We start from the raw sequence: 20,827 nt of genomic DNA on the forward strand, positions 1-20,827 counted from the left end.
GGGAGACTAGTTGCATTTAGTTTTGATAACTGAAAGTACCCAGGTTCAGTTCTGTAAAAGTAACACGTTCCATTATGACAAATACATGCTGTTTGAATACATCAGTTGGATTCACTCAGCTCCCATCATCCCCATTCTTTAATTATCACCAATTAATTATCTGGTGAATCTTCTGTGGTCTCAGTTCCAAAAGGTAAAACAGAATGCACTGTTTGTTACTGCCTATCTTTGTGTATTATATCTTTTTACTTTTTTAAATTGTGTTCTGTTTACCCGAGTTCTGTTCTGTTTAATTGTGTTCTCTTTTGTGCTCTTCAATTTAGCCAACAAATGTTGGGTCGTGTGGTACAGTCAGCAGGGGAATCTCATTGTTTCCCATAAGGAATACCTGATGCTGGATTTCGGCCTTAAATACCAGTAGTTTCTTTCCTCCCACAGATGCTGCTTCAAGCACTTAGTTCTTCCAGCAGTTGGTGTGTTGTTCCATATTCCAGCATCAGCGGTCTTTCATGACTCCTTGTTTCTATTCACATTGGTTAATCTTGTTCACCCTGTGTGTTGTTGCCTGTTACTTTAATCTGATGTTTACAGTATTATTTGAAGAATTGCATTCATCATTTTAGTATTACTGTGCCCCTCTGATGCCACACCCTTATTTTGCTGAGTGTTCTTCACGTGGCCTGTGATTGCTCCCTCCTTGTAAGTCCGTAACTTGGCCCGTAGGTGAGTTCTATTCCACTGTGTTGAGATGACAGATGCACAGACCTTTTGTCATAGACCTTGTTCATTATGGAAAAAAATTCTCCATAATTCAATGGAAATTTATAGTACTGCAGAAAAATAATTCTGAAGTTAATGTTTTAAATAATTATGACTATCATAACAGGGCAATTGACAGCAATAGGAGAGAGAATGAAGATGAGGTGAGGGCTGGACTGAGGTTAAAAGCTGGAAGTAAACAGCAGAGAGGAAGAAGCAGCACTGAACTAGATTGTGTCAAAGGGACTGTCTGCATTACGAGAATTGTTTAGTATTGTAATTGTCATAGAAGCTACCAACTGGGAATCAAAGTCTAATGGATTGTGCACTGATGGATCTAGAGACAAGACACCTGGGGGGGGGGGGGGAATAAGCCAGAGTTTGTTAAGTTTTTGATTAGTAAGGACATCGAAGGTTATGGGGAGAAGGCAGCTGAATGGGGTCGAGAGGGGTAATAAATGAGCCAGAATGGAATGGCAGAGCAGACTTCATATGCTGAATGGCTTAAATTTGCTCCTATATCTTATGGTCTTATGATTATGTTCTAAAGGAGCTGAATACCAAGGTAATGAACAATTAACAATGAGTGTGTGAGGCTTTGAGGGCTCTGCCAGCTACTGCAGTTTAAGCTAATGTTAAAAGGCATTCTGAAGATGACATATGAAATATTTTTAAGATTGACATGGTGCGATCCATGGAAAATCAATGGAGCATGTCAGGGTGGAGCTAAAGTATATAATTATATATTATGTAATGTGTAATTTATATGTTTGTAGACTGCAAAGATATGATACATCCTGATACTTCATGATTCTTTGCTCGTTGCATGTTTAGTTCTGTCGCTACATACCTCGATGTGTTCCCTTTCACGTTCTTATATCCCAGTGCAAGTATACCATTCATGCAAATTGCTCCCTGCAATAGTGAGTTCTACTTCCTCACCACTTTTTGCTTCTCAATTCTCTTGGTGGCTGTTGTATTGATGATCGTTAATCTTTGTTTTCTAACTCGTATGGAAAATGACTGTCTACTCTTTCCTGATTAGTATGACCTTGTACTCTGAAGTCATTGTAAATCTTTTTTTTGCATCCTTCCTGTGCCTCTACATTCTTCTACTTAAATATTGTGATCTCAACTTGCACATAATACTGTGTGGTCTAACTAAGGTTCAGTATAAGTTTAACATAACATCTACTTTATTCAATCCCTCTTGTTCTTGGTTTGTTTTTTTGGTGACCTAATTAACTGTGTCACTCCTTTTGGTGATTTGTGTATCTGGACTCTCAGATCCCTTTGCTCTTTTGTCCCATTTATATTATTTCTAAATAACTTTGACCTTATTTTTCTCACCAAAACATGAGTTATGTTGAAATTCATTTACTTGTCTTATGACCATTGTATAGCAATGTTCCTCTGTTTTGACCAGCTACTAAATGTATATCTCTAAGTTTGGAAATTGATTTTAATTCTGAAGTCTATCTATACCAGTAATAAAAGCTGTGGACTATCATGGACTTGACATTGACTTTGTAGGACTTCACCTTTATATCCTTTGCCAGCCAGAGTGGCTCCCTATTTTGCACTGCATCCAGCAAGCTAACCATTCTACTGCAGTTCCTAGTAGTTATGCAGGGGATACAGTAGAATAGTTAGCTTTTGGCTATAGTTGCTTGAGGTTCTGAATATAACTGCTGAGATGTACTTGATTTATAAGTGACGAGTACTAATAAGCATATCTAGTTAAAGATGATAGTCCCAAAGCTGCTTAGTGATGGTTGATTTTGTTTCACATGTATTCCAAAGTTTCATTGCCCTATGGAGTTCAGCTCCATTGTGCTGACATTACATTCATCATTTACATTGGAAAACCGGCTCTCAGGTCCTACACAAGTTAGCTGTGGTGCAACATCTACAAGCCAGTTGAATTCAGCAGGGGCACAGAGGTCCAAGGCAAGTTCCTCTATAACTAGTATTTAATTCACCAGCCCTGAAGAAGGGTCTTGGCCCGAAATGTCAACTAGCTATTCATTTCTGTAGATGTTGCCTGACCTGCTGAGTTCCACCAGCATTTTGTGTGCATTGCTTTGGATTTCCAGCATCTGCAGAATTTCTTGTATTTAATTCTCAATCTTTTGAGAATAAGTTTAAGTAAGTTTAAATCTGTAAATAAGTTTACAGATGTAACCAGATAATGGTCCTGTGGTCAGGGTTTTTCCATTTGCCAAAGCTTTTCAAGTGAGTGTCAGTGCTTCTCCAGTGCTCTGTTGGAGGCATTGCCACTTTTCAGGTTTTGACATTGGTGTCAGGGATTTGTTTGTCCCAGGAAAGTAGGCCCTCTGCATCATGACCAGGTAAGTTTGAGTGTGGGATTGCTGCATATATATTTACATTAATTAAAAACTGAATATGCTGAGAAAATTTAATGAGCCTGTCAACATTTGTGGATAAAGAAAGATTTGATAATTTAGTTAGAAGACTTTATCAGAACAATGGCTTATTGTGTTATACACATTCAGCGATTCAGGAACAGCTTCTTCCCCTGCCCATCCGATTTCTAAGTGGACATTGAATCCATGAACACTACCTCATTTTTTATATATATTTCTGTTTTTTTTGCATGGATTTAAATCTATTCAATGTATGTATATTGTAATTAATTTACTTATTTATTATTATTTTTTTTTTCTTCTATATTATGTATTGCATTGAACTGCTGCTGCTAAGTTAACAAATTTCATGACACATGCCAGTGATAACAAACCTAATTCTGATTCATAATGATTTGCAAAATGTGTTCCAAGGAAAAGGGCATTTTCTACAGAACACTTCAGTAGATCCTTGGGTATCGTCTATCCACAATGTTAAACATGGTAATTTTAGTTATCTACCAGTCTTTTGGCACTATATTTTTCCCAAACAGGTTATTGAATAAATTGCTATGCTTCTAAATCGAACAGGTTTGGCAGTAGTAGCTATGAGGTGTAGGAGAAAACGATTAAGTACATCAGAATAAAGAGAAGAGATTGTCTAGAAAAATATGCAGACTATTAAATTTAAAGCATGCTTGAAATGGGAAAAGAAATATGTCAAGGAAGTTTTCAGAATTTGTAACTTGTTCCATTCTGTCTGCTGAGGACTGCAGGCTGCAACCACATCATTATAGTTATACACATGGCAATGCATTATAAACCATATGTGGATATAAAGTATGCTTCAGATCCTGGGATGTCCCAAACCACTTCACAGTCAGAAAGGTATTTTGGAAATGCAGCTGCAGTTGTAGTCTACAGAAATACAGCATTTAGCAAGTAAGTAAATCTCCACAAACACAGATGAGATATATGACTGGATTTCATTTGTTGGATAAGTATTGGACAAGAAAGGAGAAGAAACCCCCTAACTTTCTCTTTTTGGAAAACCAAGGAGGTATTACAGAGATATCAAAAGATGGACCAGGAATGTAGACTTGCACATGATTTATTGATATAAGCCCAGTGGCAAAGTGTTTGTATATACTTAAAATATCTTTTATTTTCCTACAGCTATCCACTATATCAATATGGAAACCCTCAACTCAGGATATTTCGAACCAACTTTTTTATGACCCTTGTGAGACCTGGGAAGGAGCAACCAGAGAATACAGTTCAGTTTAGGATTCCCATGGAGTAAGTAGGAGGGGATGGATCTACACAACAAAACTCCAGGCTTTTCTGTGAAATTAGTTGGATCTACTATTCTCTTTGGTTCCCTGGAGCTCTCAGTCTTGTATCGAGGATAAACTGATCCTCAACTCCTACCTTTTTGGCCCTGTGGTGTCTTCAGACCTAGCCATAATGACATAGCCATTAAACTGATTTCTTGTAGTAGAAATTGTTCTTGCATTTGTGCATTGTAATAACACCTGAACTTTTTGGGGTGCTTTTAGGAGGCTAAATATTCAAAAATTTGCATCATATTGGAACAAAAAAAAGTTTGTATCGGGTTAATGCTTCCTGATTGTTCCAACATGATGTAAATTTTTAAATACTGGTCTAATTGAAGCAGGATTCAGGCTTCAGAACACGGCCTTCTGTACTTACCTGGCAAAATATGGAGGGTCAGTTGTACTGACAAGTTATGTCCTAAGAGCGATCATGAAGCATCTGGCAAGTAGGCTTCGAGCCGCATAATCAAATGAATGGGTACTCTGACCATGTGGTAGGTTTGGCTAGTGTATGGTCAGAGGAATGTTTCCCAGGAAATTCCTGCAAATGGGACTCCAGGCAATAGAGTGCCGGATGCACCAGCATTTTGTTATTTGGCATGTCCTGGGCTTAAAGTAATTTTGAAAGTCACTAACTTGGAGTGGAAACATGAGTTAGCTGTGACCAAATCAATTTGGCCGACTTACTGTTATTGCAGCCCCGATGAAGCGTCTTCGACCATAATTTCAACTGCTTACTTTCCTCTGATAATGCTGCAGGACCTGCTTGAGTTCCTCCAGCATTTTGTATGTGTTGTTCTAGATTTCCAGCATCTGCAGAATCTCTTGTGTACTGTTATTTTGTTTCCTGGTACTTTATTTTATCCAGTAGAGGGCTCAAGAGAGCTGTGCACGAATTGTAGTTCTATCTACACTCAGTAGTCTACTTCATGGTTTAGTGTGTTGTGCATTCAGAGATGCTTTTCTGCACACACTATTGTAACATGTGGTTATTTGAGTTACTGTCACTTTCTTGTCAGCTTGAACCAGTCTGGCCATTCTCCTCTGAGCTATCTCATCAACAAGGTATTTTTGACCTCAGAATTGCCACTCACAGGATGTTTTTTGTTTTTCACACCACTCTTTGTAAATGCTACAAACCATTATGTATGAAAATCCCAGGAGATCAGCAGTTTCTGAGATATTTAAATCACTGTGTCTGGCATCAATAATCATTCCGCAGTTAAAGTCGCTTGGATCACATTTCTTCTTCATTCTGATCTTTGGACTGAACAACAACTGAAACTCTTGACTATGTCTGCATGTTTTTATGCACTGAGTTGCAGCCACATAACTGGCATTAGCAAGTGAGTGTACCTAATAAAGTGGCCACTGAATGTATATTGAAAATGGGGAATTTTAGGCTTCAGTTTCTGGAATCTGAAAGATAGAGCTAGTGTGGAAGTCTTTGGATATAAGCAGATCATCGCTTTTATGATATGCCAATAAATTTATCCACTAATTCAATGCAATAGTTTGGTAAACATAATATCCAGCTGGCCGTAGTTGGCTAACAATATTAAATATTTATTGCAAAACTAAAAACTGCTGGAGGAACTGCTTTTGGTTTTCATGAAATTGATAAAGTTAATGTAAGTTTGTCATGATGGAGCATGGACTATATAGTTTGTGTGATATTGAAGTAGAAAAGTTCTTTGTTAGATTGTGATTTATAAAACAATTTTTATCTATTTACAAAATGAATGCATGTAAATGTCTGTTAATATCGACTAACAATATGCTGGAGGAACTCAACGCGTCAGCGGTACAAAGTAGCAGTGGACATTTCAGGTTGAAACCCTTCATCAGGACTGAAAGAGCAACCCATTTCCACATAAGGAAGGCCTTAGGGCTGTGTGTTTCTTTCTATACATGGATTCATCCAGTTCCCCTCTGCTAAATTTCTACTTCGTCTGTCAAAAATTGTGCTTAACCAAACAGATTTTCATTTGACTTCTCCCACTTTCTACAAAAAAAGTCTTTCAGTTTAGATGAAGGCTCTTGACTTGAAATATGAACAGATGCTGCCTGACCCGCAAGATTCAAGTAGTTTACTTTTTACTCCAGACTCTAATATCTGTAAGTTCTTGTGTCTCTTTGAAATTCTTATTGTCTGTTTTAAAGTTGAATAATGGTCTGATCTCCTGGGTGGGCAAAACCCATTGACATTCGTTTCTCTAAGCATTAACATTTTAATATTATAACCTGAATTTTACAGAATGACAAAACCTGATGTGAAAAATTATCTACAAGGCATCTACAGTGTCCCAGTGGCTGCAGTAAGGACCAGAATACAATTTTGTAAGTAACTGTTAAGATTTGTTCATAAGCAAAGCCCCCACCCCCCGCTGGGCTGATGAAGCTTACTTCTAATATTGACCAGTTCTGGCCACTTTTGATTTTACCTGGTGTCTAGATCTTTGTCTTTTTCCTACCCATTTCCATAATGCTTTGTGCTGTGATCCAGGCCCATGAGAACCTGCTACCACAAGGTCACTACTCAGAAGATAGTGACTCAGCTTATTCAGCTGAATCCAGTCAACATCTGATGATTTTTTTTTGTTGGGCACTTAATTGAGTCAGTAAGTGTGAATATTTGCTGCTTTCATCCCCTTACCTGCTCATGGAATGGAGACCAGCTTTAGTTTTTCTGTTGCTGAGGCTAGCTGATTTAGTAAGGGTTTTAAACTGAGAATTTCTTGCTCCCTGTTTTTCATTCCTATATTGTTCAGTGATTGAGCTAAATAAGCTATTGAAGGATTAGTTTTTGCCTCCCCCCCCACGATCAGCTTTAAGTTTGTCTCTTAATAGAATTCTACAGGAATGAAGGCTAAGCATAGAATAATGCTGTTCGAAAACTGAGAATACACTGCAGTTTACCCTTCTTTATACTGCTAAGTTGCTCTTACTTAGACTACCTTTAAATGGAAGACAGAAAGGAATATTGTGAATGTTGACTAAAATGAAGGAAGGAAGTCAGAGGCTGAGAAACCTGTCAGGACATCCAGAAGCTTGAAGCATAAAAGAAGCTAACAAGTTGTAATAGTTGAGTGGCAGTACTAGACAAGGAAGCCGGGAAATCTGCGTATTTAGTTAGATACCAAAAAAAAGCAACACTTGGTGTCATGCACAAAGGTGTTGTTTCTTATTCAATGCATCATATAATATGAGTAACTTCTCATCAGAAGCAAAATACAAGGACGAAACCTTTGATTATTTGTTGCTCACAATCTCTCATAACTTTTTTTAGGTACTAGCAAGAAGCGAAATCATAAGAATCAGAGAGTGAAACGGCCTGATTATAAAGTTGCCTACGTTCAGTTAGTAAGTGCAACCCAATTTCTCTTCATCATATTTGTTACAACTCTCAAGTACTACACATGATTGGCATCTCTTTAGCTTTTAATCTCCAATATCTTTTACTCTTGTTAATTATTTAAAGCATACAAGTTAACGTCTCACTTTTTTTTCCTTGATATTGAAGGAACCTTGTGTGCATTCTTCCCTCAGAAGTAAAAATTTTGCTTTTCTTTCTTGGCATGCTTTCCCATTCACCTCCATTTACCATCCAAATAAATGATTAAACTGTCCTTCAGTATATCTATGACATACATTTTATCTAAATATTCTGTTTAACTCTTGTCATGGGAACTAAATTTGTAGCTTTTTTGTCCATGGCTGACCTTGTTGTGAAGATGTTCTGTAGCTCACTGATGTTCGCCGATTGAGTACGTAAGGCATCGACTAGCCGCAGTTTTGTGTTTTGAGCAATGGCCAATCAGAAATCTGATGTGTGAGAAGTCGTAGCTCACTCACGTTCGCACATTGAGTACATAAGGCATCAACTTGCGGCAGTTTGGTGTCTTGAGCAGAATCGGAATTGATTGGCATGAATAAATTAAAATAAGACAGGGGCAAGCGAGTGGCCATTATTGGAGTGAGGAGTGTTAGGATGGAGATTTTGATACCTTAGCTCTTGAAGGCTTCAGCAAGGTGAGGCTTCAGTCAGAGAAAGCAAAAAGCTGTAGGTAGATTTCTTTTCCCACAGTTTATTTATTGCTTTTCCTTCTTTAAATTTGCTCAGTTAGAGCAAATAGGGATGACAGGCAGGATAGTTGTACACTCCTGTCAGGAAGACCGCTAGTGTCCCTGACACCTACACCTGTGAGAAGTGTATCCAGCTGCGCTTCATTCGGGAGGCTGAGGGTGTGATAGACAGGTTATATAAAAGCACCAGGTCCAGATGGGTATACAGTGGAATTTTTTAAGTGTTTTTCCTCTACTCTTTCTCCTTGGTTATGCAGGGTTTTTGAAGAAGCAATTAGATTGGGTAAACTGCCACAATCTTTTTATAGAGCTTCCATTTCTTTAATATTGAAAAAAGATAAATACCCTACTGACTGTGCATCCTATAGACCAATATCCTTATTGAATGTAGATTCCAAGATCTTTTCCAAGTTACTGGCGTCCAGGCTGGAGAAGGTATTACCTCAAATTATCTCGGAAGATCAAACTAGTTTTATTAAAAATCGCTATTCTTTTTTCAATATTAGGAGATTATTGAATATTGTTTATACTCCTTCACGTAGCACCTCAGAATGTGTCATTTCATTAGATGCGGAGAAAGCATTTGATAGAGTTGAATGGCCATACTTATTTACTGTGCTTGAGAAGTTTAATTTTAGTCCGACATTTATTTCCTGGATTAAACTGATATATCATACTCCAGTAGCCTCGGTTTTTACTAACAATCAAAGATCTCCCTTTTTTCGTTTATTTCGGGGTACTAGACAAGGCTGTCCTCTTAGTCCATTATTATTTGATATTGCTTTAGAACCTTTGGCAATTGCTATCAGAGAATCACCGAACATTTTTGGCATTACTCGTGGGATGGATATACATAAGTTATCATTATACGCAGATGATTTATTATTATTTATTTCTGATCCTGAGAAATTCATTCCTGCAGTTATATCATTGTTGGCTCAATTTAGTAATTTTTCTGGGTATAAATTAAATCTTAATAAGAGTGAATTGTTTCCTTTAAATAGACAGGTTCCAATTTATGGGAAATTTACCTTTTAAATTAGTTAATGGCTCTTTTATATACTTAGGGATTAAAATTACAAAATATTATAAGGAGTTATTTAAGGTTAATTTTTTTACCCTTAATTGATCAGATTAAATATTTGTTCACTAAATGGTCACCATTATCTTTATCTCTGATAGGTCGGATTAATGCTATTAAGATGATTATTTTAGCCAAGTTTTTATATATATTTCAAGCGGTACCAATTTTTATTCCGAAATCTTTTTTTGCTAATGTTGATTCAAAAATTTCCCCATATATATGGCAGAATAAAAATCCTAGATTAGGTAAAAAATATTTACAGAAGGCAAGGATGGAAGGTGGATTGGCATTGCCTAATTTTAGATTTTATTATTGGGCAGTTAATATCCGATATTTGATATGTTGGTTAAAGGATTGGGATTTATCTTTTAGCCCTCATTGGGTGAACCTGGAAACTAAATCTGTACAAGGATTTTCATTGGGTTCTATTTTAGGGTCTTCTCTTCCCTTTGCTCTTTCTAAATTGCAGAAACGAATTGACAATCCGATAGTTAAACATACTTTACGTATATGGTTTCAATTTCGGAAATTTTTTGGGTTGAATCAGTTTGTTTTAACTGTTCCTATTGTATCCAATTTCTTTTTTTATCCTATTATAGACCAAGCTTATTCAGCTTGGAAGACTAAAGGATTACTACGATTTTCCGATTTATTTTTGGATAATTGTTTTATGTCTTTTGAACAATTATCTAATAAATATAATTTGTCTAGATTTCATTTTTTTTAGATATTTACAGATTAGGAATTTCTTAAATACTGTACTTCCTACCTTTCCAAATCTTGAGTCTTCGGGTATTTTGGAGAATTTGTTAGAACTAAATCCTTCTCAGAAAGGTGTAATATCAAAACTCTACAATATAATTATGAAAATACATTCAGAGCCCTTCTATAAGATTAAAAATGATTGAGAAAGAGAACTTAACCTTACTATCCCTATTGAGAATTGGGATAAAATTCTTCAGTTAGTCAATTTATCATCTATATGTGCTAAACATTCGTTAATACAGTTTAAAGTTGTGCACAGGACTCATATGTCCAAGGATAAATTGGCTCGTTTTTATTCCTATATAAATCCTATTTGTGACAGATGTCATTCTGAGATAGCATCTTTAACTCATATGTTTTGGTCATGTCCGCTTTTGAAAAAATATTGGAAAGACATTTTTGATATTATTTCCATGGTATTGAACATTGATTTACAACCTCATCCTATTACTGCAATTTTTGGTTTACCAATGATGGACTCATATCTTCTTCTGCGTGTCGAATGATTGCATTTCTTACATTAATGGCTAGAAGATCTATTTTGTTGAATTAGAAAGAAATTAATCCCCCTACCGTATTTCATTGGCTTTCTCAAACTATGTTATGTCTAAATTTGGAGAAAATTAGAAGTGTTGTATTTGACCCTTCTATTAAATTTGAAAAGACATGAAGACCATTTATTCAATATTTTCATATGATGTAATGTGACCCTGTTCCAAACCTATTTGTTTTTCCAGTTTTGATTATACATATGTTGAGAGGATTGGAGTTGGCGACACTGATGATTTTGTATTTTTTTAATAGATATTATAAACAGCCCATTTTTTATTTTTTTATTTTTTTATTTTTTTTCTCTTTTTTCCCTTTTTTTCTCTTTATTAGTTATTAGGTTGTTAGATTAGTTTTTCTAACAATTTTTTTTCTTTTTCTCTTTTTTTAATATATATTATGATATAACCTAGTTTTGCTTTGTTTATATGCTATTTGTATCATTCATGATTTGGGAAGACTTAATTATATTGTAACTATTGCTTGTGTATCCTTTCATGTTCAGTATAAATTTGTAAGTTTGTAATCCCACTATCTATGTATTAATTTTATTATGTTGATATTAATAATACTAATAAAAAGATGGAAAAAGAAAAGGTTATATAGAGAGGTAGTTACGCCCAAGGTGCAGGACCCCGAAACTGGGTGCCTGTCAGGAAGGGGAACGGAGTTAAGGAGCCAGTGCAGAGTACCCTGTGGCCATTCCCCTCAACAACAGGTAAACCACTTTGGATACTTGTGGGGGGATGACCTAGTAGAGGAAAGTCACATCGATCAGGTCTCCAGGGTTATGATCTCAGGATTGCTACCCATGCCATGTGCTAGCGAGGCCAGAAATAGGAAGATTATATAGTTTAACACATGGCTAAGGAGTTGGTGTAGGAGGGAGAGTATCAGACGTTTGGAACATTGGGCGCTGTTCTATGGAAGGTGGGACCCATAGAGAAGAGGTGGTTTGCACCTGAACTGGAAGGGGACTAATATCTGAGTGGGAAGGTTTGCTAGTGCTGCAAGGTAGGGTTTAAACAAGTAGCAGGAGGATGGGAAACAGAGTGCCAGAGCAGTTAGTGGAGAGGTTGTAGCAACAGATATTGTTGCTACAATTGTATAACTCAGACAAAGTCAGAAATCAAAAGGTTGAGCATGGTGCAACTAACGTCCTGAGCTGTGTATATTTCAATGCAAGAAGTATCGTAGGAAAGGTGGATGAGCTCAGGGTATGTATGGATCAACACATGGAATTATGGTACTATAGCCATTAGTGAAATTTGGTTGCACGAGGAGCAGGACTGGCTGTTCAATATTCCATGGTTCTTTTGCTTTAGATGTGACAGAGCAGGAAGAACTAAAGGAGGAGGGATGCCATTACTAGACGGGGAAAATGTCGCGGAAGTGCTGAGTCAGGACAGTTTGATAAACTTGTCTAGTGAGGTTTTATGGATGGAACTGAGGACTGAAAAAGGTATGACAATGTTAATGAGGCTGTATTACAGACCACCAACAGTCTGCGGGATTTAGAGGAACAAATTTGTAGAGAGATCACACACTATTGCAATAAACATAATGTTGTTATAGTAGGTGATTTTAACTTTCCACATATTGACTGTGACTCCCATACTGTGGAAGGACTAGATAGGATAGCGTTTGTCAAATGTGTTCAGGAAGGTTTCCTTAATCAGTACATAGAAATCTCAGCAAGAGCGTATGTGTTACTTGACCTGCTATTAGGGAATGAGTCAAGGCAGGTGACATCTTTTGTGTAGGAGAGCACTTTGCACCTAGTGATTGTAATGCCATTAGTTTCAGAGTAAATATGGAAAAAGATAGGTCTGGTCTACGGGTTGAGGTCATAATTTGGAGATTATGATGGTATCAGGAAGGATCTGGAACAGACTGTTTCCTGGCAAAGGTGTACTTGGTAAGTTGGAGGCCTTCAAAAGTGAAATTCTGAGAGTACGAAACTTGTATGTGCTTGTCAGAATAAAAGGTAAAAATAACAGATGTAGGGAACCTTGGTTCTCAAGAGATATTGAGGCTGTGGTTGAATAAAGAGCTGCATAGCAGTATAAGCAGGTAGGAGCAAATGAGGTACTTATGGAGTATAAGAAATGCAAGAGAACACTTTGGAAAGAAATCAGGAGGGCTAAAAGAAGGCGTGAAGAAGTTCTAGCAAACAAAATAAAGGAGAATCCTTGAAGGACTGAAGGATTCTACACATAATATAAGAGCAAAAGGATTGCAAGGCACACAATTGGTACTTTGGAAGGTCAGAAGGGTAATCCATGTGTGGAGCCAAAAGAGATGGGGGAGATCTTAAATAGATTTTTTTTGTATCTGTATTTACTCGGGAGATGGACACAGAGACTATAGGAGTGAGGCAAAGCAGCACTGAGTTCATGGTCCCTATACAGATTATAGAGGAGGAGGAGGTGTTTGCAGTCTTGTGGCAAATTAGGATGGATAAATCCCCAGGCTTGACAAGGTGTTCTCTCGGATCCTGTGGGAGGCAAGTGCAGAAACTGGAGGAACCAGAGCAGAGATATTTGAATCATCCTTTGGTGACGAGTGAGGTAGCAGAGGATTGGATGTTGTTCTGCTGTTTAAGAAAGGCTCAAAAATTAAACAATGAGATTATAGGCTGGTGAGAAAATTATTGGAAGGTATTCTAGGGACTGGATTTATGAGTATTTGGATGGGCATGGACTGATTAGGGATGGCTTTGTGTATGGTAGGTCATGTCTAATCTTACACATCTTATAAAGTTATGCCAGGAAAGTTGATGAAGGTAAGACAGTGGATGTTACTTAGCAAGGCATTTGACAAGTTCCTGCATGGGAGGTTGGTCAAGAAAGTTCAGTTGAATAGCATTCAAGATGAGATAGCAAATTGGATTTGACATTGGCTTTGTGCGAGAAGCCAGAGAGTGGTAGCCTCTCTGACTGGAGGCATGTAACTAGAGGAGTGCCACAGGGATTGCTGCTGGGCCCGTTATTGTTTGTTAGCTATATCAATGATCTGGATGGTAATCTGATTAATTAACTGGATCTAATTTGCGGATGCCACCAATTTGAGGGTGTAGTGGACAGTGAGGAAGACTATTAGAGTATGCAGTGGGATCTGGACCAACTGGGGAAAAAGGGCTGAAAAATGGCCGATGGAATTTAATGCAGACAAATGCGAAGTTCAGTAGAATCTACCATGGTTGGTTTTACACAGTGAATGGTGAGGCACAGAGGAGTGCTGTAGAATAAAGGGATCTATAGCACTCAGGGAATATAGGTCCATATTTCATTGAATGTGGTATCACAGGTAGATAGGGTCGTAAAGAAAGCTTTTGGCACATTGGCTTTCATAAATCAAATTATAGAGTACAGAAGATGTGATGCCAACACAGATGCCTTGTGCAGGAAGGCACAGAGTCGACTGTACTTCCTTAGAAGGTTGGCGTCATTCAATGTCTGTAGTGAGATGCTGAAGATGTTCTATAGGTCAGTTGTGGAGAGCGCCCTCTTCTTTGTGGTGGCGTGTTGGGGAGGCAGCATTAAGAAGAGGGACGCCTCACGTCTTAATAAGCTGGTAAGGAAGGCGGGCTCTGTCGTGGGCAAAGTACTGGAGAGTTTAACATCGGTAGCTGAGCGAAGGGCGCTGAGTAGGCTACGGTCAATTATGGATAACTCTGAACATCCTCTACATAGCACCATCCAGAGACAGAGAAGCAGTTTCAGCGACAGGTTACTATCGATGCAATGCTCCTCAGACAGGATGAAGAGGTCAATACTCCCCAATGCCATTAGGCTTTACAATTCAACCGCCAGGAGTAAGATATGTTAAAGTGCCGGGGTTGATTGTATTTAATGTATTTAAGTAAACTACTTAAGAACTTTTTAAAAGCTATTATTAATGCTTTTTGAGAGAGTGATTTAGATGCATATCATATTTTTACTGAGTTAAGTATTGTATGTAATTAGTTTTGCTACAACAAGTGTATGGGACATTGGAAAAAATGTTGAATTTCCCCATGGGGATGAATAAAGTATCTATCTATCTATCTATCTATCTATCTATCTATCTATCTATCTATCTATCTATCTATCTATCTATCTATCTATCTATCTATCTATCTATCTATCTATCTATCTATCTATGTTTTGTTGAAGTTGTATAAGATGTTGATATTGTGTGCTGTTTTGGTCACCTTCCTACACGAAAGATGTAAATACGTTTGAAAGAATACAGAGAAAATTTACAAGGATGTTGCCAGGACTGAAGGACCTGAGTTATAATGAAAGCTTGAATAGGTTAGTACTTTATTCCCTGGAATATAGAAGATTGAGGGGGGGATTTGACAGAGGTATACAAAATTATGGGATATAGATAGGGTAAATGCAAGCAGGCTTTTTCCATCGTGGTTGGGTGGGACTGCAACTAGAGGTCATGGGTTAAGGGGGAAAGGTAAAAAGTTTAAGAGGAACATGAGGGAAACCTTCATTCAGAGGGTCATGAGAGTGGAATGAGTTGCCAGCACAAATGGTGCATGCAAGCTCAATTTCAATATTTTAGAGAAGTTTGGATATGTATGTGGATGGTAGGGATATGGGGTTATGGTCCTGGTGTAGGTCGATGGTAGGCAGGTCTGGATGGGCTGAAATGCCTGTTTCTGGGCTGTACTTTTCTGTTGCTCTATGATTCTACATTATATCCATTGAAATTGTGGGAAAGTGCATGTAATATTTATGATTTTTAAGTGTTTAACATCTGTGGATTTGTTTCTTCATTATCTGTTGGAAATAGAGTTTCAATTTGAATGTTCCTCTTAGCACTAAAGTGGTTAAATTACATCCATTATAGGTAAGGGCACTTGTCAATCATAGCTGATGCCAAAGATGATCAAAAGTAGATCATCGCTATCTAGCTTCGATAACATGCTTTGTCTAGAAATAATCACAATCAATAGTGAACCAATGTGCTAGGCTTTGTACAGATGTTTAGCCTATGGAAGTTGGCATTGGCTCATATTTTTAAGTAATGGTTGATTGCGTTGTGGTATCTCTATAAAAAGCTGATCTTCAGACGATGTTCCAAAGTATGACAGGGGCAAATAAATAATATGTTGCAGGATATTGATCCATTTAATTTGTCCTAAGCTTTTATCTGTAGGATAATGGAGATTTTTGCTTTGCTTCATGTGTTGAGTTAGATACGTACTTCAGAAAAAGAAAAATGTAATACCATAGGATAAAAGGGAGTGAGAGGATAATTTTAAAGAGATAATACAGGAATGATGTGATGACTACCCTTTGCAGCTGTACAGTTACTTAATGATGGTCTTATTCCAAAGGAATGTAGCACTCTGTTCCTCTCCAATTTAACCAGTTCAAATATTTAAATGTTCTTTTTTCCTTTCTATGGTATTTAAAATAATTAAAATTAACACAGTTTTAAAAATAAGTAGTTTCTTAATGAAATGTTGTTGGTGCAACCATTTCTAAAAAGAGCTGAAGATGATAGAGAATGAAGGAAGCTCGGCAGATAATTGAGCAGTAGTTTGGAACTCCTGCATATCAAGTGGATAAGAGAGCACGTGACCAAAGAACACGGTGACCTGTTTTGCTGGACAAAAGATAATGTTAGATATTTTTGGCAGATAAATCAGATGTAAATAGAGGCAAATGACATCACACAATCAGCTTTTTCTTGGTAAACAGCAAATGTTACAAATTTTATATCAGCATTTTTGATAAAGATGCACTGAGCTAGCTGGAGCATGGCGTAATGTTATGCTTGTTCACTTGTTTACAAGTTAACAAACAGTGAGCAGGAGAGTTTCGGAGACCACAAAATAACAATAAGGTGAAAAGGAGAGGGAGAAGTTTTGAAGGATTAAGTTAGCATATTGAGTCAGTAGTCTTCATTGACTGCATTGAGTACAAGGTTTCTCAATGCTCCAAACCGCCAACTTGCTGATTTGGTCAACAACATTGTTTTAAGGAAAGAAAAGCTGTTGGAGAAACAGAATGAGTCTCTTTCCTGAACTATTGACGGTTGAATTGTGCACTTTAATAGGGTAAACCCAAGGAATTGCATGGTCAGACATTTGCACAGCAGGAGAAAATGAAAACTTGCTTTTTTTTTTGTAGAGGTTTATAATAGCTACTCTGAAGTTGCCAGAGTTTTCTACAAGCAGTAATCTGCTTTGAAGTTTAGGGAACTATTGTTATCAAGAGAATGACCATGAGAAAAAAGAAAGCATATTTTGTAATATCTTTCATGTTCTCAGAATATTGCTGTGTTTTATGGCTAATTAATAATTTTGAAATGTTGTCACTGTTATGTGAGGAAGCATTGCAGTCACTTCTTGCTTAGTGAGTTTCAAGAGAGCAATGAGGTAAAGAGGTATAGTTAGATTCACAAATATTGAATAAAAAATTTCCATTATCCCTTGAAACTTTTATTCCTTGGATAGCCCTCCAATTGGGGGGGGGGGGGGGGGGAAGCAGAGCCTGGTTTAATGTTCCATCTGAAAGAAGTCGTGTCTAATAAATAACCAGTCTTCTCAACAGCAGCCCTTGATGCGCATTCGACTCCATGCAGAGCCCTTGCAAAAGCATTTCCACTGGGCTAAAGTTAGTCTTTTATTCTGTATTGTTCACTCAATATAAATTTATCATCTGCATCATACTAATTGTTTCCTGATGAGTTAAACCTGGAATATGTGTTAATAACCTGAATGGTGTATAGCCATATTACTTTTCATAGATTTTTATTTTAAACAACTAAATTCGTATCAGGACTTTTATTAGTCACTAATCCCCTGTATTTAATTGCTTTTGATTACAAAGTGCCATTTTGGCATAATGTACTTTACTGCAATCTTCTCCAACTTTTATCCTAATGAAAAATAATGTAACTATATCCACAAACATTGACCTTTTTGTGATGTCACATTGTTCCTCATAAGTCATGTAGTTCTGGTTTGGAAGACATATCTTTTAATTTGGCTATTTCTAGGAAGGTCTGTGCCTCATGTAGACCAATATTGTCAAGCCCTGCTGAAGTGGGTTGAAGGGAAGTATACCTGATGCTGAGATGCATCCTAGGGTGCATTGGGACACATCATCAGTGATGTAGTCTGGGGTCATCAGGTTTTTCGGGTCTTCCAACATCAGACACCTTTGCCCAGTTGACCCAGCCAGGGGTCAGGCCCCAGCTTGTGTCCAAGCAGCATTGGTCCAGGTCCACAGGTCACACCTCTTGATCTCAGCAGGTCGGGCAGAATCCGTTGAAAGGAGCAGTCAACATTTCTGCTCCTTTCAACAGATGCTGCCCGACCTACTGAGTTCATCCAGCATTTTTGTACGTCTTGATTTGACCACAGCATCTGCAGAGTACTTTGTGTTTACATCTCTTGATCTACAGTTATCTGGAAGCACACACAGCAGTGTCTGTGATGGTCCTGATCATTCTTTTCTTTGCAGCCCCCATAATGCCAAGGAGAGATTAGGTTCTGCAGAGTTAACAGCCAACAAAGCCACTATACCCCATCTCTGTAGGCTCCATCCCTGTGTCTGGCACTGCTCTAACAGCTCCTGGCATTTGGCTTTCTTGTGTTTGAATGCTTCCTGAATCTGGTCTTCCCAAGGCATTGTTAGTTCTACAATGACCACCTGCTTTGAGGTTTCTGACAGAATGATGATGCAATAAAGTCTGGGAACTTTAATTGCTTACCTAGATCTACTCTCAGTTACCAGTCAGACACAGTGGTGAGCAAGCATGCTGGTGATCTGGGCTGAGGCAGGTCTCCAGCTTTGACAAAGTTATGGGCATTCTGTGTTGGTAGAGGTGTTTACTGTTGTTAATGGCCAAGGACACATTTTCTGCCACTGCCTTCAGCCGTAGCAGCCTTCTCCCAGGGCTTTTGGGTAGCTTCTGAAGATGTGTTCCAGGGCAGAGAGGACATGATGGTGCCTCGCTTTTGCCCCAAGCAGAAAGGTTTGCTGGACTAGGCAGGATGTTGTACATGGTCTGGATCATGAACTTGATGTACTGGGGTTCTGCCGACTGGATGTTGGACCAGGAGATTTTCTGCTTCAGCATACCCTTCCATCTTGTTCAGGTTCCCTGCTGCCCCATTCCTACCATCCTAGGAGTATGCACTTCCTCAACATCTGCTTACACCTTTTCCTGGACTACTTTGCTGTAAGCCCTGTTGAGGTTGGTTGGTGGAAGCTGCCCTGTCCCACCGGACCAGTTGCCACTGTCCTTTCCAGATCCCTGTGCCTCAGATGTGACTCAGCCATCTCCACTGCGTCTTGAGCCTTCCATTTCCTGCCTGCTGGGACCTCAGTATTTACTGTCGAGACTTTGAGACACTTAGCAGCATTTCTACATCGGTTTGTTTGTTGCGCTATATAATTTGTTTGGGTATGCAAAAGTTTAGGTGCAATATCCTCAGTGAATGTAATCTTTTTTATTGAGTATGCAAAATGCATTCTTTGCTAATAGCAGTGTCATGATTTAAATGAGGAGCCTTGCTGTTGGCTTCTGTAGAAAAGTAAAACAGTTTTATATAGCATCTTTCACAGATGTTGCTAGAGTGATTCTTGGTCAACATTATATTTTATTAGAGACACGAGAGACAATGCAGATGCTGGAAATCTTGAGCATCACACATAAACATTGGAGGAACTCAGTGCGTCAGGAAAATAAACAATGTTTTGGGCGGAGATCCTTCATCATGAATCCTCTCCACATCCACCTTCCCACTCAGCTGGTCTCACCTATCACCTGCCAATTTTTTTTACTACTTCTCCTACTACCCCTCCCCTTCCCCCTACCCCCCCTTCTCTCTCCTCCCCTTTCCTTCCGTAGTTGCTGCCTGACTTGCTGAGTTACGCTCAGCATTTTGTGATTGTTGATTATATTTGATTATATGATTCTCCTGCAATGTGTCTCAAATAAGAATCAAAGACTTCAAATAATTTATTCAGCACAATAGGTACCCATTTTGCCATTTGCTTGTACTGATTCCTTAAAGACTTTGCTTTCTCCATAATCTTATTTCTTTTTTCCATTCAATAACTTTTCCAATTCTGTTTTGAAAGCTATAGGGCTTGATTGTGCAGCTTACTAACCTGCTGTTCTGCGGAGCATACTGGCTGACTGCAGTGACCGGGTCAGCTTGTTCCTGACATTTACACTGTGCTCTTCTAGAGCAGAACATCTGGAATTAACTGGTAGTTAGATGCTGAGATATTTGACATTCTGCTCCGTTTCAGGTGTCATATCTTGATTTGTGGATCTGGTGGGGTTTTGGATTTGAATGGCATTGTCTAGTTTGAATCGAGATAAATTATTTTTTTTTCGTTTCCTTGCTTAACCTCAATGTTGCTTAACTTTCAGACTCCTGCAACTGAACTTTCCAAGCCATCAGACTCTCCACCTAACGTAGTTTGCACATTGTCACTGCCACTATAAGTTTTCTTCCAGGTCACTCGTCACCCTGACTTTTAAGTACTATCACTGTAATTTTAATACAATGTAAACTTGGCCCAAGCAGTAAGGCTAATCAACACTTCAACTCACTAACCCACCCCTCCACAGCACCCCCCCCACCACTACTTGTTCGTTTTATGTCAGTCACCTTATATACAGATATTCCTATGCCTAGTGTCACTTTATGATCATACAATCAATCTTAGTATATAAGCTATCTTATGTATTTATATTATGGAGTGTTCACCGATATCTTTAACCTCTTGCTTTGGCAATTTGAGGTATCTACCTGCTTCAAGTAGGCTTCAATTATACCGGTAGCATTTACGTCCACTGTGATGAAGTGCTTTGAGAGGTTAGTGATGAACTATATCAACTCCTGCCTGAGA

General features: G+C 38.2%; 1 protein-coding gene across 5 annotated transcripts in view; it reads left to right on the top strand.

Annotated features, from left to right (window-relative positions):
* Positions 1 to 20,827, top strand: part of mrpl23 (mitochondrial ribosomal protein L23) — a 65,273-nt gene that overhangs the window by 13,342 nt on the left and 31,104 nt on the right. For 2 of the 5 annotated variants that reach the window (XM_073049241.1, XM_073049240.1), the window contains exons 2-4: positions 4,302 to 4,424; positions 6,720 to 6,802; positions 7,752 to 7,825. In XM_073049241.1, coding sequence (XP_072905342.1) covers positions 4,302 to 4,424; positions 6,720 to 6,802; positions 7,752 to 7,825 — 280 coding nt within the window. Of the gene's footprint in view, positions 1 to 3,087; positions 3,111 to 4,301; positions 4,425 to 5,740; positions 5,809 to 6,719; positions 6,803 to 7,751; positions 7,826 to 20,827 lie in introns of those variants that run through there. The other 3 variants (XM_073049242.1, XM_073049243.1, XM_073049244.1) reach the window with 3 other exon arrangements.

The sequence above is a fragment of the Hemitrygon akajei genome, chromosome 6, assembly GCF_048418815.1.
Source record: "Hemitrygon akajei chromosome 6, sHemAka1.3, whole genome shotgun sequence".
Taxonomy (NCBI): domain Eukaryota; kingdom Metazoa; phylum Chordata; class Chondrichthyes; order Myliobatiformes; family Dasyatidae; genus Hemitrygon; species Hemitrygon akajei.